This window comes from Vitis vinifera, chromosome 8, assembly GCF_030704535.1.
Source record: "Vitis vinifera cultivar Pinot Noir 40024 chromosome 8, ASM3070453v1".
Lineage (NCBI taxonomy): Eukaryota > Viridiplantae > Streptophyta > Magnoliopsida > Vitales > Vitaceae > Vitis > Vitis vinifera.
Window position 1 is genome coordinate 17,345,600 of NC_081812.1, and position 12,860 is coordinate 17,358,459.

General features: G+C 37.5%; 2 protein-coding genes across 2 annotated transcripts; one reads left to right on the forward strand and one right to left on the reverse strand.

The window, feature by feature from the left end:
• Positions 1–229: 229 nt before the first annotated feature.
• On the reverse strand, positions 230–3,966 carry LOC100259715 (putative receptor-like protein kinase At3g47110). The gene is made up of 2 exons (XM_010655872.3): positions 1,150–3,966; positions 230–852 (listed from the first exon to the last, which is right to left on the reverse strand). Exons 1-2 carry the CDS (start codon positions 3,878–3,880, stop codon positions 437–439), a joined length of 3,147 nt encoding a protein of 1,048 aa, XP_010654174.1. The 5' UTR covers positions 3,881–3,966; the 3' UTR covers positions 230–436.
• A 3,432-nt stretch (positions 3,967–7,398) lies between these two features.
• LOC104880162 (uncharacterized) lies at positions 7,399–11,027 on the forward strand. Its single transcript, XM_010655871.3, has 5 exons — positions 7,399–7,904; positions 8,653–8,692; positions 8,768–8,928; positions 9,008–9,742; positions 10,421–11,027. The coding sequence occupies exons 1-5, from the start codon at positions 7,710–7,712 to the stop codon at positions 10,655–10,657; spliced, it is 1,368 nt and encodes a 455-aa protein (XP_010654173.1). The 5' UTR covers positions 7,399–7,709; the 3' UTR covers positions 10,658–11,027.
• Positions 11,028–12,860: the final 1,833 nt, after the last annotated feature.

A 12,860-nucleotide genomic window follows, 5' to 3' on the forward strand; every position in this document is an offset into this window, starting at 1 on the left:
TATTTTCCTTCGTAAATCCGACTAATTAAACAAAATCATTAGCATTTACCAGTTGCCCCATATTATTCACTTGGATAGAGGAGGAAATTCACCTCCACCATAAACCTTACCCTACATACCCAGAAATATGAAATTTAACAGAAAGCTTTAATCATCTTAATTGCTTCCAACTGACGTGCTGGAAAAACTTTCAGTGCTCCTGTTATGAGAGAGGAAAATTAAAACATAAGCTCAAATTCTCAAACATGGTATTGAAATATATGGCTTCCATCTAGAAAACAAACATAAGCTAAAAAGAACGAAAAAAGAAAAGAGAAAAAGGTTTCCAATTGCTTATTTAATCTCTATCTCAGGATCCCTAATGATCATATTTCCAGATAGGCCACAAAGCACCACCAGCAAAAACAAGCCATAAAATTCAATCTTGAAAAGACTTCTACCCAGTGCTTGCGCCAAAGCTAACCCCATTTCCAAGAAGAATTTTTCTGATAAGTTGCAGTTCTTTGATAGCTTCTGTAATGGCCATTCGCTCCCTGGGAGATTCCAGTGAACAAGAAACTCCAATTCTAAGTATTGAGATCAAGCACTCATGCATTTTCTCTCTTTTCATATGTGCCAGATTAGAACTATCTGCGGCAGTTGTTTCCTCCTCTTTTGCTTCACTAGAGAGGAAAAATGGGTCTATAATGTCAGCTATTCGTTCAGGCAATGCCATCTTCACAAAATTATGGAGATTCAGTTGATCACTGAACATGCTCTCAGTAGGCCTCTTCCCGGTAAACATCTCCAATAGGAGAATCCCATAGCTGTATGTGTCACCAAGGGCTGAAACCTTAGTTCCCATTCCATACTCTGTAAAACTCAAATTATAGTTATGGTTGTTAGGACAAACTGCATGTAAGTCTGGATATGATAAGTTCTAAATTGAGTATTTATGCATGGCTTGATTGCCCCCTTTGTGAAGGCCTTTTTTTCTCCCCAGAAACCATTCCCAAGAGTTTTTCTGGCTTGAGGAGTCCCTTCCCGGATAGTTGAATCTTGAAACTGATTCTTGTGAAATGCTGTGAATATAGAGTGCAACTACAACTACAACTACAAATAAAAATTAAAAAATTGAAAAAAAACAAAAAAACAAAGAAACAAGGTTACCTGGTGCTGCATAACCAATGGTTCCCTTCAATCCAATAGAGCTGCTCTGACTGGGGTGAGATCTACCTGCGGCTTCTGGAATGAATCTCGCTAGCCCGAAATCACCCACATGAGCAGTCATGTCATTGTCAAGAAGAATGTTGCTTGGCTTCAAATCACAATGAACAATGGGCTTATGGCAATGGTGATGAAGATAATCCAGTGCGGAAGCCACATCAATGGCAATGTTCAATCTTTGGGGAAGGCTTAAAATCCGAAGGACATCATTTATTTCATCTGGTGTTGGGACTGGGTGCAGCCAATTTTCCAAACTCCCATTGGGCATGAACTCATAGACTAGAGCTTTGAAATCATTGCCTTGGTAATCAACACTTGAGCAAGTGGTTAAGACTTTGACGAGATTCCGATGCCTAATGTTTCTCAAGGCCTCGCACTCTGCCTTGAAGCTCTTAACAGCTCCACGCTGATGTAGCTGTATTACCTTAACTGCAACCACTGTCTCATCTTGACCCAGAATTCCTTTGTACACAGAACCAAAGCCACCTGTACCGATCAAGTTGGCAGAAGAAAATCCTCCAGTTGCTTTGAAAAGACCATCATAGGACACATTCAAGATCAAATCCTTGGATGACGCAGATGTTTGAGAAGGCTCTCTCTTTACTCTTCTCAGCCGATTGATAACTAGAAGAGACATTATCAAAACTAATCCCAGAAAGCCAGTAAGTAATCCGATCATCAACTTGAGTCCGCGCTTCGATTCTCCTGTTTTTGGCTTAGTGACAGGGCATGCAGGCAAATGTAATTCAGGTATACCCCCACAAAGCTTATTATTCCCAGCTACTGAAGTGGAAGTTGCATTATTGAAGACCCCTTTGGTTGGTAGCTGGCCTTCAAAATTGTTGAAAGACAGGTTCAAATTGCTGAGGGAAAGTTGCTGAAGAAATTCAGGAATTTGGCCAGAAAGGTTATTGCGTGAGAGATCCAAGTCCAGGAGACCTCTCAAAGAAATAAAAGATGGAGGAATGGAACCTTTAAAGAAGTTACCTTCCATATGAAGGTGCTCCAAGGTTAAACAACTGCCAAGGCCATCAGGAATTTCACCAGACAACTTATTCTCAGAAACGTCCAAGTGCCCCAGATTTTTCAGTTTTCTCACTTCGGACGGTAGCAAACCAGTCAATTGATTTCTAGCTAGATTAAGGGAAATCGTAAGGGAAACAAGATCCATAACCTTTTCAGGTATAGTACCATTGAGAGAGTTGTAAGAAAGGTCTAGCTCTTGCAGGTACAAAAGATTCCCAAAACTAGAAGGAATTTTCCCGCTTAAGTGATTGTTTTGAAGATGAAGGGAATACAATCGTGTGATGTTTCCTAGTGAGGATGGAATATGACCCGATAACTGATTTCTAGACAAATCTATTCGACCTAACATCTGAAGGTTCCCAATAAGGACAGGAATGCTCCCTGTGAAATCATTGTTTGCTAATATTAAGTCAGTCAGATTAACCAGGTTCCCAATCCCTGGAGGAATTGTTCCCGACAACTGATTGTTGTCCAATTTTAATTTCATAAGTTGGGTTGAGAGGTTGGCTATAGAATTCGGCAACACCCCTCCAAATTGACTACCACTGAGATCCAACACCTTCAAAGCCCTGCATTTCATTAAAGAGTTCAAGAAACTCAAATCATCGGCCTCTCCTTTTCCCAGAGGGTTGGAAGCAAGAAACAGTCCCCAAAGATTAGGCATGCCTCCAAAGTCGATTGAAACTTTCCCAGTAAAGTTACTCATGGTGATATCGAATTCAAGAAGGTTAGAGGCATTTGATAATGATGAGGGTAGGGAACCAGTAAAGTCATTATTGCCAATATTTAAAACTTGGAGATTAGGAAGAGTGAAGGCCAGGTCCCAGGGTAAACTACCATAAAGTTTATTATATGGCAAAGAAAATACTTCCAATGATGACATATTGTAAACTGAGGAAGGGATGATACCAGAGAATCCATTCATGCCCAATCCCATAAACTCTAAAGTCTGCAACTGGCCTAATGCTTGTGGTATGCTTCCCTCCAAGTGATTGACTGCAAAAGACAGAGATTTAATGCTAGTGAGGTTGCCTAAAGAATCTGGGACTGGCCCGGTCAGATTGTTGTAGTGAAGTTGCATCCTCACAACCTTTGGATATGAGCCAAGCCAAGATGGGATCCTCCCAATTAAGTTGTTGAAGCCCAGACGAAAATAAACGAGGTTAGAGCAGCGGGAGAGATTGGCAGGAATCTCTCCGGAGAAGGAGTTGTTGGTCAAGTTAAGAGCTCTGAGTCTGGACAGACGCCCAAGTTCTTGTGGGATTTGGCCATGGAAGTTGTTGAGTTCGAGGTTGAGACCGGTAAGGAAGGTGAGGTTCCCTATAGAAGGAGATAGAGACCCCACCAAGTGAAGGGAGTTGAGGTTCAAGGTGTTAACTCGCTGGTGACGGTGTCCGCATGTGACACCAGTCCAGTTGCAGAAATGGACAGAATCGTTCCATGAAGTGGTGATTCCAAGTGGGTCTTGGGTTATCTGTGCTTTGATGGCTAGTAAGGCCAGCCTATCAGTCTCGTTGCCATACAAAATGGTGGATGAAGTGGTTGGAGATGGTGAATGGAGGAAGATGATGGTGTATGGTACAAGAATTGAATGGAAGATAAATGAGCGAAATGGAATCAAAGTATTGTCTTGAAGAGAGAGTAGCATGGCTGGTAATTGGCAAGGCAGGTAGTAACTGGACAGACTATGAAGAGAAGTGGGCAATGTAAGTGCATATCCTCTTCTTGGGATGAATGAATCCCAGTTCCCATGTATATATATACAAGAATCCCTGCCAATAAATTTGAGTTTGATCGGCCTTTACTGACCAATATGCCCACACCTTTTAACGTCATCTTGAAGCCACTTGTTTACTTGCACAGTTGTACTCCGACGTAACTCGCCCAATATGCATGACTTTTTTCTACCACTAACCATTAGTATAATTTACTTCATAAAAGAATGATTACAATAATTAATGATTTGTATCTGGACAGTACTTCAAGAATTAATATATCCACAGGCTAACAAGAGGAGAATAATACAGAATTATGATTTATTTTTAAGATGAAAATATATGCTTCAACAAGTATAATTTTGGTTTCTACGGTGTTAACTTTAATGAAACCGCTCAAGCCAACAGCTTCGCAGCTAGTGGGAAGATGGAAGATAAACCTATCCACTTCAGAACTGGCCCCATGTTTTTTGGCAGCTATAAGGTGATGGACATGAAATTCAGGGCCAAAGGGAGGACATTTTATCAATAGAGTGTGAACTCAATAGGCTAGGATCGGCGCTGCGCGTATAGCCTCGTCCAGTTGATAGCTAGATTGGTGTCCATTGTCGTTACGGTATTATCACCTCAGTTTCATACCAAATTGATTGAAACTCGAGTGTTAATAAAAGAAGAGTAATGTATGTATATAAAGGTTAGCATTCGATGACCAAGGATAACTTATGTCATTTTGAAAAGATATCATCAATCAAAGATGTTATGTTTATACTTGTTTAGGATGTTGCCAAATCATACTACTTGTGGATCATAGAAAATGAGAAAGGTTGGATTGATGAGTTTATTGAGAGAGATTTAAATTTATTTATTTTATCACATGACAGATATTCACTTGGCAAAAGAAGCTCACGAAGGGTAAAATGTACACGTGAAAAGCTTAATTGGCGGAGGGAGGATAAAATGGAACGTTAAAAGACACGTAAGCTCTACATTTTTATTTTTATTTTGCATTTCCTTTCAATATATTTCTTTGACTTGACGGATGAATTAAAAAATCGATTATATCGTCCAAGTGGAAGTCAATCAAGTCAACTGATGAGATTGTAAGGTTGAAACTAATAATAGGATAAGAAAGGGAAAACTAGAGTGACATGGTCCAAATTTACGGCAATGCTATTAAAAGGGGGTGTTCCACTAAATGGTGACCTCTCATTTTCACAGTGGATGGTGGTCCCACATCCAAGGCTCGTTGGTCCTCAGGCCAATGCCCATTAATTCGGATCGAAAGTTCCTTCGATTTCGAGAGAAACAAACTAAAGAAAACGAAGATTATGGCCATCATTGTTGACTCTTGCAGTTCAGAGGACCACCAAAGATCCAAGAGATGAACGTACATGTAGGGTGGGGTTAAGAATTCAAGTCTTCTTCCTGGCTTTCTAAGCATGTCGCATGAGGGTTCAGAATACTTAATCACGAACCAACCTAACAATTCTTGAAATTTGATTTCCGATAACTAATCAGAAGACTCCTAGAAATGATGGGAAGCTTTGGCTAAGGAGAAGACTAGGAAGAGATGGTCTTTGTTATTAAACAATAATGCAATTTGCAGGGTGCGATTCATATTTAAGATGAGCTACAATCTAAAATTGCAAGGAAAATGTCAATCTAAGGATGACAATGAGGGGTTCGGGACGGGTTGTTCCCATCCCGACCCTGCCCTGTTTATTCAAACTAATTCTTATCTATATCCCATTTAAAAAATTAAACGGGACAGGGTGGGGCGGGTATGATAAATTCTCATACCCGTCCCGTCCCATTTAACTTTTTTTAAAATTTTAATTTTTTTTAAAAATTATTTTTAAAATTTTTAATTACATTTAAATTAATATATTTTATAAATAATTAAATAATTAAATTTTTTATAACTTATTTTATTAAAAATATTTTATTATTATTTATATATTAAAAATAGTAAAATAAAAATTAAATTAAATTCATTTTAAAAATTAATTTTATATACAATCGGGGCAGGGCGTGGAGCAATACCTAAACCTGCCCCGAACCCGTCCTGGTTTTTAAAAAAAATTCTCAAACTCGTTCCAAACCCGATTATTAAAATTGAACCCCATCCTATTAAGAGCAGCATGGGTACCTAAAAAATAAATCGTTCGTTCCATTGTCATCTCTAGTCAATGGGTGGGTTTACATGCGGGTAGAGTTTTGATAGTGGGCCAGGCCCCTCTCTCTCTAAGCCGCCTTCCTTTTTCTTTTTCTTTCAATGTGGTGGTGGGTTTGTAACCCATTGTTGTTGGGACATGTTGTTTCTTGTTTATCATGTGTGATGCAATAACAAAATAATAATTATATATAGAATAAAAATTAATATAAAAAAATTATATTTGTAAAAAAATATAATAATTTTTAAGATAATAAAATGATAATTGATCTTTATTAAATATTATTAAAAGATTAATTAGATTATTTTTAAGGTATAAAACAATGAAACTCTTTTAGCCACATGACCATTTATGATTAGATGATACATTTTCGTAATAGGATTGTGAAAAAAAAAAAAAAGACCCTTAATCAACATCTAATTTGTAAGATCAACTATCCTTGAAAACCTATTTTGTGAGCGAGCTCCATGAATTTCCATGGATGATGTCCACACAGTGACACTCTATTTACCATGCTATGTTGGGTCGTCCTACAAGTTGGCCCATTACCACTTTTTATTCATCATAGGGCCTACTTTTATGATTCAGTGGGAATCCAGATTCAGCTGGAAAAGTAGGCCCATTAGCCCAATCAAACCCACAATAAAAAGGCCCACATTTACTCATTCCAATGGCGTTCAATGTTAATGATCACAACTTACCAATAACCATAAATATCAAATCTGATGGATTCCACATCTTTATACAACCCTTAATTTTGACATTTAGACAGAGTAATTGCAACATTATCGTTTCTATTTGCTATGAATTAAAGAAGAAAAAGACAAAAAAAATGTATCAAGCCCACATCCATTTTTTTAAAAATAGTTTATAATTTAAAAAATTAATATTTTTTTTATAAAAACTCTATTTTAACTTCTTCAAGGAATTATTTTATACTTAATAAAACTTTTTATTAACTGAAACATTTTTCCATTTTCCAATATGGGCAGGCAACAGGCAACAGGCAACAGGCATCGGGGGTTGCACTTGTACAGACCAGCAGCTCAATTATATCATTATCATCACATACCTTTAATATTAATTTGAAAGTGGAACTTTTGAATTTCTGAGCAATTGAACTTGGGGGCATGGAAGCGCAGAGTCGATGTGGGACAGTGGGAGTGAGTGCAAGGAACAGGCGAAGAAGTGATGTGTGGTAGTGGGAGTCTGAGTGGGATGAACCACCGCCGTTTAAAACGAGCGGTGGGAAATGTGTGACTGAGTTTAATTATAATGAAGGGTCTTGTTACTCTAACTTCTCGAAAGGCTCAACAGTTGGGTTCAGATTCTAACGATGCAGCAGCGATACACCTGGATCCCCCTTTTTCATCTCTCTAAGGTAATAGGCCCCACTTCTTTGTTTATATTATTATATTATTAGATATACCCTCACGCTCTCGCACTCTCACCTGAGTCTCACCCACCACAGCGCCACAGCCACTTGTACATAACCCAAGAAAATCACCCAGTGTTTTTCACTACTTTCTCCATTCCCCTCTTCTTCCCGTGTTCCCCTCTCAGTCTTGGCCATTGCTAACTGTACTGAATGATGAAAGCCCTAGCCAGCTCTTCTTCCAGGGTTTTCCCTGGAAAGTATAGAGAGAAATGGTTTTCGTCTACCATGGATGCCCAGATTCGTTTCTTGCGATGTCAGAAGCTGGTTGATGTTGGTTTCTTCAATTCGATTTCTGTGCAGCATAAGCCCATCCATCCCATTTCTTCGTCGTCTCCAGAACCCCAGGTATAGTTGCTTTTCTCATCTTTATTGTTTTTTTTTTCTTCTTCTTCTTCTTTTACTTTATTGTGGTTTGTCGGAAATCAAAAGCGGCGGTGGATTCTTGATATGTTCTTTTTTTTTTTTTTCCTTTTACCCTACATTTGTGGGATTTTCATGGCATCTTTTTGAGCAATCTTTCTTGATTATATGAACGGCATCCTGGCAGCACACTTTTACTTCCTCCTCCCATCCACTCAGAATCAATGTTTCCTTGGATCAAACATTATGAATTCAACTTTAGCCCATTAAATTCTGGGAATCATGCATTTCTCACTTTATTTCTTCCCATATATTTACACAATTAAGAGCATGAACTTCTGTAAAAACTCATTATTTTGTTTTCCTTGAACTGCAAATTTTTTTTTCTTTGTTTTCTAGGCAAAATAAAAGTAAATGTTGTTTGAAATAGGAATCTTACAATCTTTGTTTGTAAAAGATCAAAAGTTAATCATCTTTATGGACATATGAATAGAGACCTTCTCGTTCTGGGTTTATTCCTGCTCTTGACAATATTCTTTTAGATATGTTAGCAAAAGGGGATATATCTAAGGGATTACTGAGTCACGAAAGATTTAACACAAGGCAAGAAAACATATATGCAGTATTTCAGGATTTCAGAGTTGGGAAATAGTCCAAGGCATGTTTGAAGATCAATATCTGTATATAGTTATATCGCATTTGGTTTTGATTTTGTTTAACAACCTCAATGTAGGCCGAATTGGAAACTGCAGAAACTAAGATTCAAAAGAAATGTAAGTTCTGATTGCTTTTCATGATTTTTCTACACTGGGTAACCTTACTCTTAATATAACATAGCTGCTTTGCAGCTCGATCCAATACTGTTCATGTCAGATTACAGTTGCAGAAACGGTGCTCGTATGGTGAGCAGTTTCTCATAGTAGGGGATGATCCCATGTTTGGCCTATGGGACCCATCAAGCGCAGTACCCTTGTGCTGGTCAGACGGCCATGTGTGGACAGCAGAACTGGTGAGAAAGAATCCATGAAAATGAAGTATATTTATTGCAATGAAGTTTTAATCTGTTCTGATGTCCCTCTATTGGATAGGATATACCCATTGGAAAATTGATCCAGTTCAAGTTCATACTGAAAGGAATTACTGGGACTATCTTGTGGCAGCCCGGCCCAGATAGAATTCTTCGCACCTGGGCAACAGAAAACACAATCACTGTTGTTGAAGATTGGGAAGATGCTGAGCTGCAGAAAATAACAGAGGGACCAGTTTCTATTCTAAATGAGGAACCAGTCATCAATTCAGACACGTTGATTGCTGCAGAGGATGTGACTCGTACAAAATATGCACACTTATCTGATATAAACAAGGAATCAGCAATTACTGTTACCACAGCTCATCCATCTGAGAAACCACCAGCAGAGGCTCAGAATAAACTAACTGTTGCAGACAACATTCCTAAATCACAAGAAAAACTCATGGCTATGGTTGCAGAGAATATCATTTACCCAAAGGAGGAACCCCTTGCAAATGCTAATGAAGTGCTTCGAACAAAGACTGCATCTTCTCCTGAGGCTACCTCTGAGAAAGATGTGTTGATGGCAGGGAACAACCTCGCAGATAATGGCAGAGCTGTGCCTATCAAGAATCCAGGAAGCGCAGAAATTAAGGAAAATTTGATTACCTATGAAGGTCCTGTTCTTGTACCAGGTTTGACGCCATTGTCAACAATACCAACTGAAGAAACAATCCAAGATGGGGACAAGAGAAGTATTTCAATGGATGCCTCAGTTGGAGCAATGGAAGCTAAGGATCAGACTGTACCAGAGGTAACTGATTGATGAGTGTGAATCTTTTTTTCTTCTCTTTTATCTTCTACTTCAAGATATTTGATTCCGTTTGACCAAGGTTCCGGCTGAGTTGTATGTTCTTGAAATGTGTCTTCTATAAAGAGCAGCAATATTTGAGATGATATATCAGCAAGTTCAGCTCTTTCACTTGATTGATATTGAAGTATTTCAATTGGATAATCATAATTGAAAGATATAGATCATAATAGAGTATAATTTCATCAATTTGCACCTCCAACTATCAGAAATTTAATGAGTAGATGTTCTCTTTTGGTAATAATATTGTTGCAGTAAATGTCGTATGCAACATACATTGCAAACTCTACCCTGAATGTTTCTCAGTTACAAAGTACACCATTACCTTAGAGTGCAACCCTTTAAAATTTGTTTTTTATCCCGTAGTCTCTTGTGAGAGGCTTCAACAGATTAACACAACCAACCTATTAGATGTTTGCACTCTGTCAGATTCATTACACCCAATCTATTCATGTTTTGAATTGCCTATACTGATAATTTGGCAAAACCCTTTTTGATGTTCACTGCACTCCATTTTAAGGCAACATGTTATTCTACCATGGTGGATTGTTATAGTTATATTATCCTGCAGATACCATTCTTGACATCCTTTTTCTTGTACTGTAACCTAATAAAATCCAGTCAGATGACAAACAAGAACCTGAAGGTGAACCACATCACGAGGGTACAACAGAAATGGTGTTCAATGATGAGAAGGAAGAACTACAGGATGCTGAACTCGAACAAGAGACTTCTTTGGCCGAAGAAAACCAGATGAACTCAGATTCACCTGGCAATGGTTTCTTGGGAAATGATGTACAATGGGGTCGTAGAACTCTGCAGAAGTTTCTCACTAACTTGGGTTTCCCTATAGCATGAATTCAACAGGAACACAACTGGGAAAGGAGCTCTTCCAAATTAAATACAGCCTGCAAGTCTGCAACTTCCATTGCCTAAATTTTCAAAGTGGCCCTGCAATCAGGAGAGAAGGGCATTCTTGGTGGATGTTTGTATGTACATATAGAATTTCTATTACTTTTACCTGTTAGAATTTGTATCTCATCTTAATCTTGCTGTGCACCATTATTTGAGAGTGATCAGATTTTTGTACTTGTAACAGCGTATGATCTGCAAGCATACCACGAGATCCTGTTCTTGAACTAGATGGAAATTGAGTACTAAATAGTCCAGGACTTAGAGATGTAAAAGAACTGTTTTCTTAATGCTATATTTTTGTATTGACAGCAAATTCTTTGAACGTCTTACTAATATTGCATATTCATGGTTGAGGCTGATGTCGATTACAAGCGATACAAGAGAAGTTACTGATTCTTCCATGCCCTGTATTTGAAAATGTCCCTTGATTTGTTGTTAATGTGTATAAAACTTTATTCTTCCATTAGGGTCAAGGGTGGACATGGAATTCACCTACCATTTTGCAATAGTGGTGATAACATTCTTTTCTTGTTATTGCTATTTGCGACCATATGACCTCTTCCTTATTATCAATGTTCAGGTAGGAATGCAACAATGAACAAGCCGGGTTATTTTCTACAAGCTTGAGTAACATGCTGAGAATTAAGTACATGCTGCAGGGTACAAAATTCCAGGTATAAAGCAATAAGAACTTGGGTATTTTCATTTACTTAACTAGTTGTTTTTTATTTTACTCATAAGCACATTCTCAGTGTAATTCCCCATCCTCTGTGGAGTATGTCATATTGTGTAAGGCTTTAAAATCTATTGGAGTTGTAGAATTGCCCAACCAATCCAGAGAAGGCAATCCCACCAATTATCTTGTACTCTGGAAGCCTTCAATTCGAAATGAATCGAATAACCTTTTACTCCTGGGATGCTTGAGAATGGAGTTCTTATGAAACTTTTTAATTAAAAACGGTACCGAAGAGATTACAATCCACATGCAAAATAAATTACCATTTCTCTGGCTGGCACATGGCTTAAAAGTACCAAAAAAGCAATTCATGAAATTTAGGTGATGTTTGTTTTTTTGGCTTTTAGTTGAAAACAATTTATTTTCAAAATTTAGGTTATTTGTTTTTCTACTTTTTTTTTATGAGTTATTACTTTTTACTAAATAGAAAAAATCAAAATATGTAACTTTTTTTTAAATAAAAAAAATAATATATTGATTTTTCTATACTTTTTAATACTTAATAGAAATAAAATATTACAAAAACAAATAAACTAATATTTAATACTATTAAATATTAAAATTCTATTGAAAATAAAATAAAAAAACAAATACCACCTTATTTGTTTCTTGGTGCACGATATTACATTTTTTTTTTTTTGAACATTTTTTATGGGGGATTTCTTATCATAAAATATTTAAAAGGAAATGCTGCATTGATGCAGTCACCATCACCATAAAATTTCATTCTCCATTCTTTCTTAGAAAATAAAATTAGTCTTCATGCTCTCTTTCACATCTCATGGATCCTCTCCGCACCTTATCACATCCTCCATGCAAAACTTTATAACCCAGGTGACACACCAGCTTCACCACCAGGGATTTTTATTTATTTATTTATTTGAACCCATACCTGCATCAAAATCAACTCGACTCTTGAGCACTTGCTGTACTTCAACGGGTGATGATCGGACCTGACTCGTTGGAGAATTTATAGGAAAATGGTATGGTACCATCCGGAGTCATAATCAACACGTGGGCCACTCAAATATACGATACAATCTTATTACAAAAAAATGAAACCAGCTAGCAAGACACAAAGCATTGACGCACTAATGGACGCTTGACATTTTATGACCGACACTACTATATTCCATCATTGAAATTTACTGTTATGCATCATTGCTATCTACAAAATAGTTTCATATTTCATTAAACCATCATTCTTGTCAACAGATCGAAAAACGTCATTTTAAGGCATAGTACTTTGTAGCCGGCTTTCCACTAGATGCCAACCTTTTATGAACTATCAACTGATGCTAACATCCTAAAAGCATGTAGCCTTTTAAAGCCAAACATTATTAGAACACATCATCGAACCCCATAACTATATAATCAATCCATTCAACCAAAGGACCAGCAACAGGGAGC

Coding starts and splice junctions, on each gene's coding strand:
- LOC100259715 (XM_010655872.3), bottom strand. CDS start 3,880: ATGCTACTCTCTCTTCAAGACAATACTTTGATTCCATTTCGCTCATTT. Junction 853..1,149: donor CATTGGTTATGCAGCACCAG/GTAACCTTGTTT, acceptor TGAGTTTTACAG/AGTATGGAATGGGAACTAAG.
- LOC104880162 (XM_010655871.3), top strand. CDS start 7,710: ATGATGAAAGCCCTAGCCAGCTCTTCTTCCAGGGTTTTCCCTGGAAAG. Junction 8,693..8,767: donor AACTAAGATTCAAAAGAAAT/GTAAGTTCTGAT, acceptor GCTGCTTTGCAG/CTCGATCCAATACTGTTCAT. Junction 8,929..9,007: donor ATGTGTGGACAGCAGAACTG/GTGAGAAAGAAT, acceptor TCTATTGGATAG/GATATACCCATTGGAAAATT.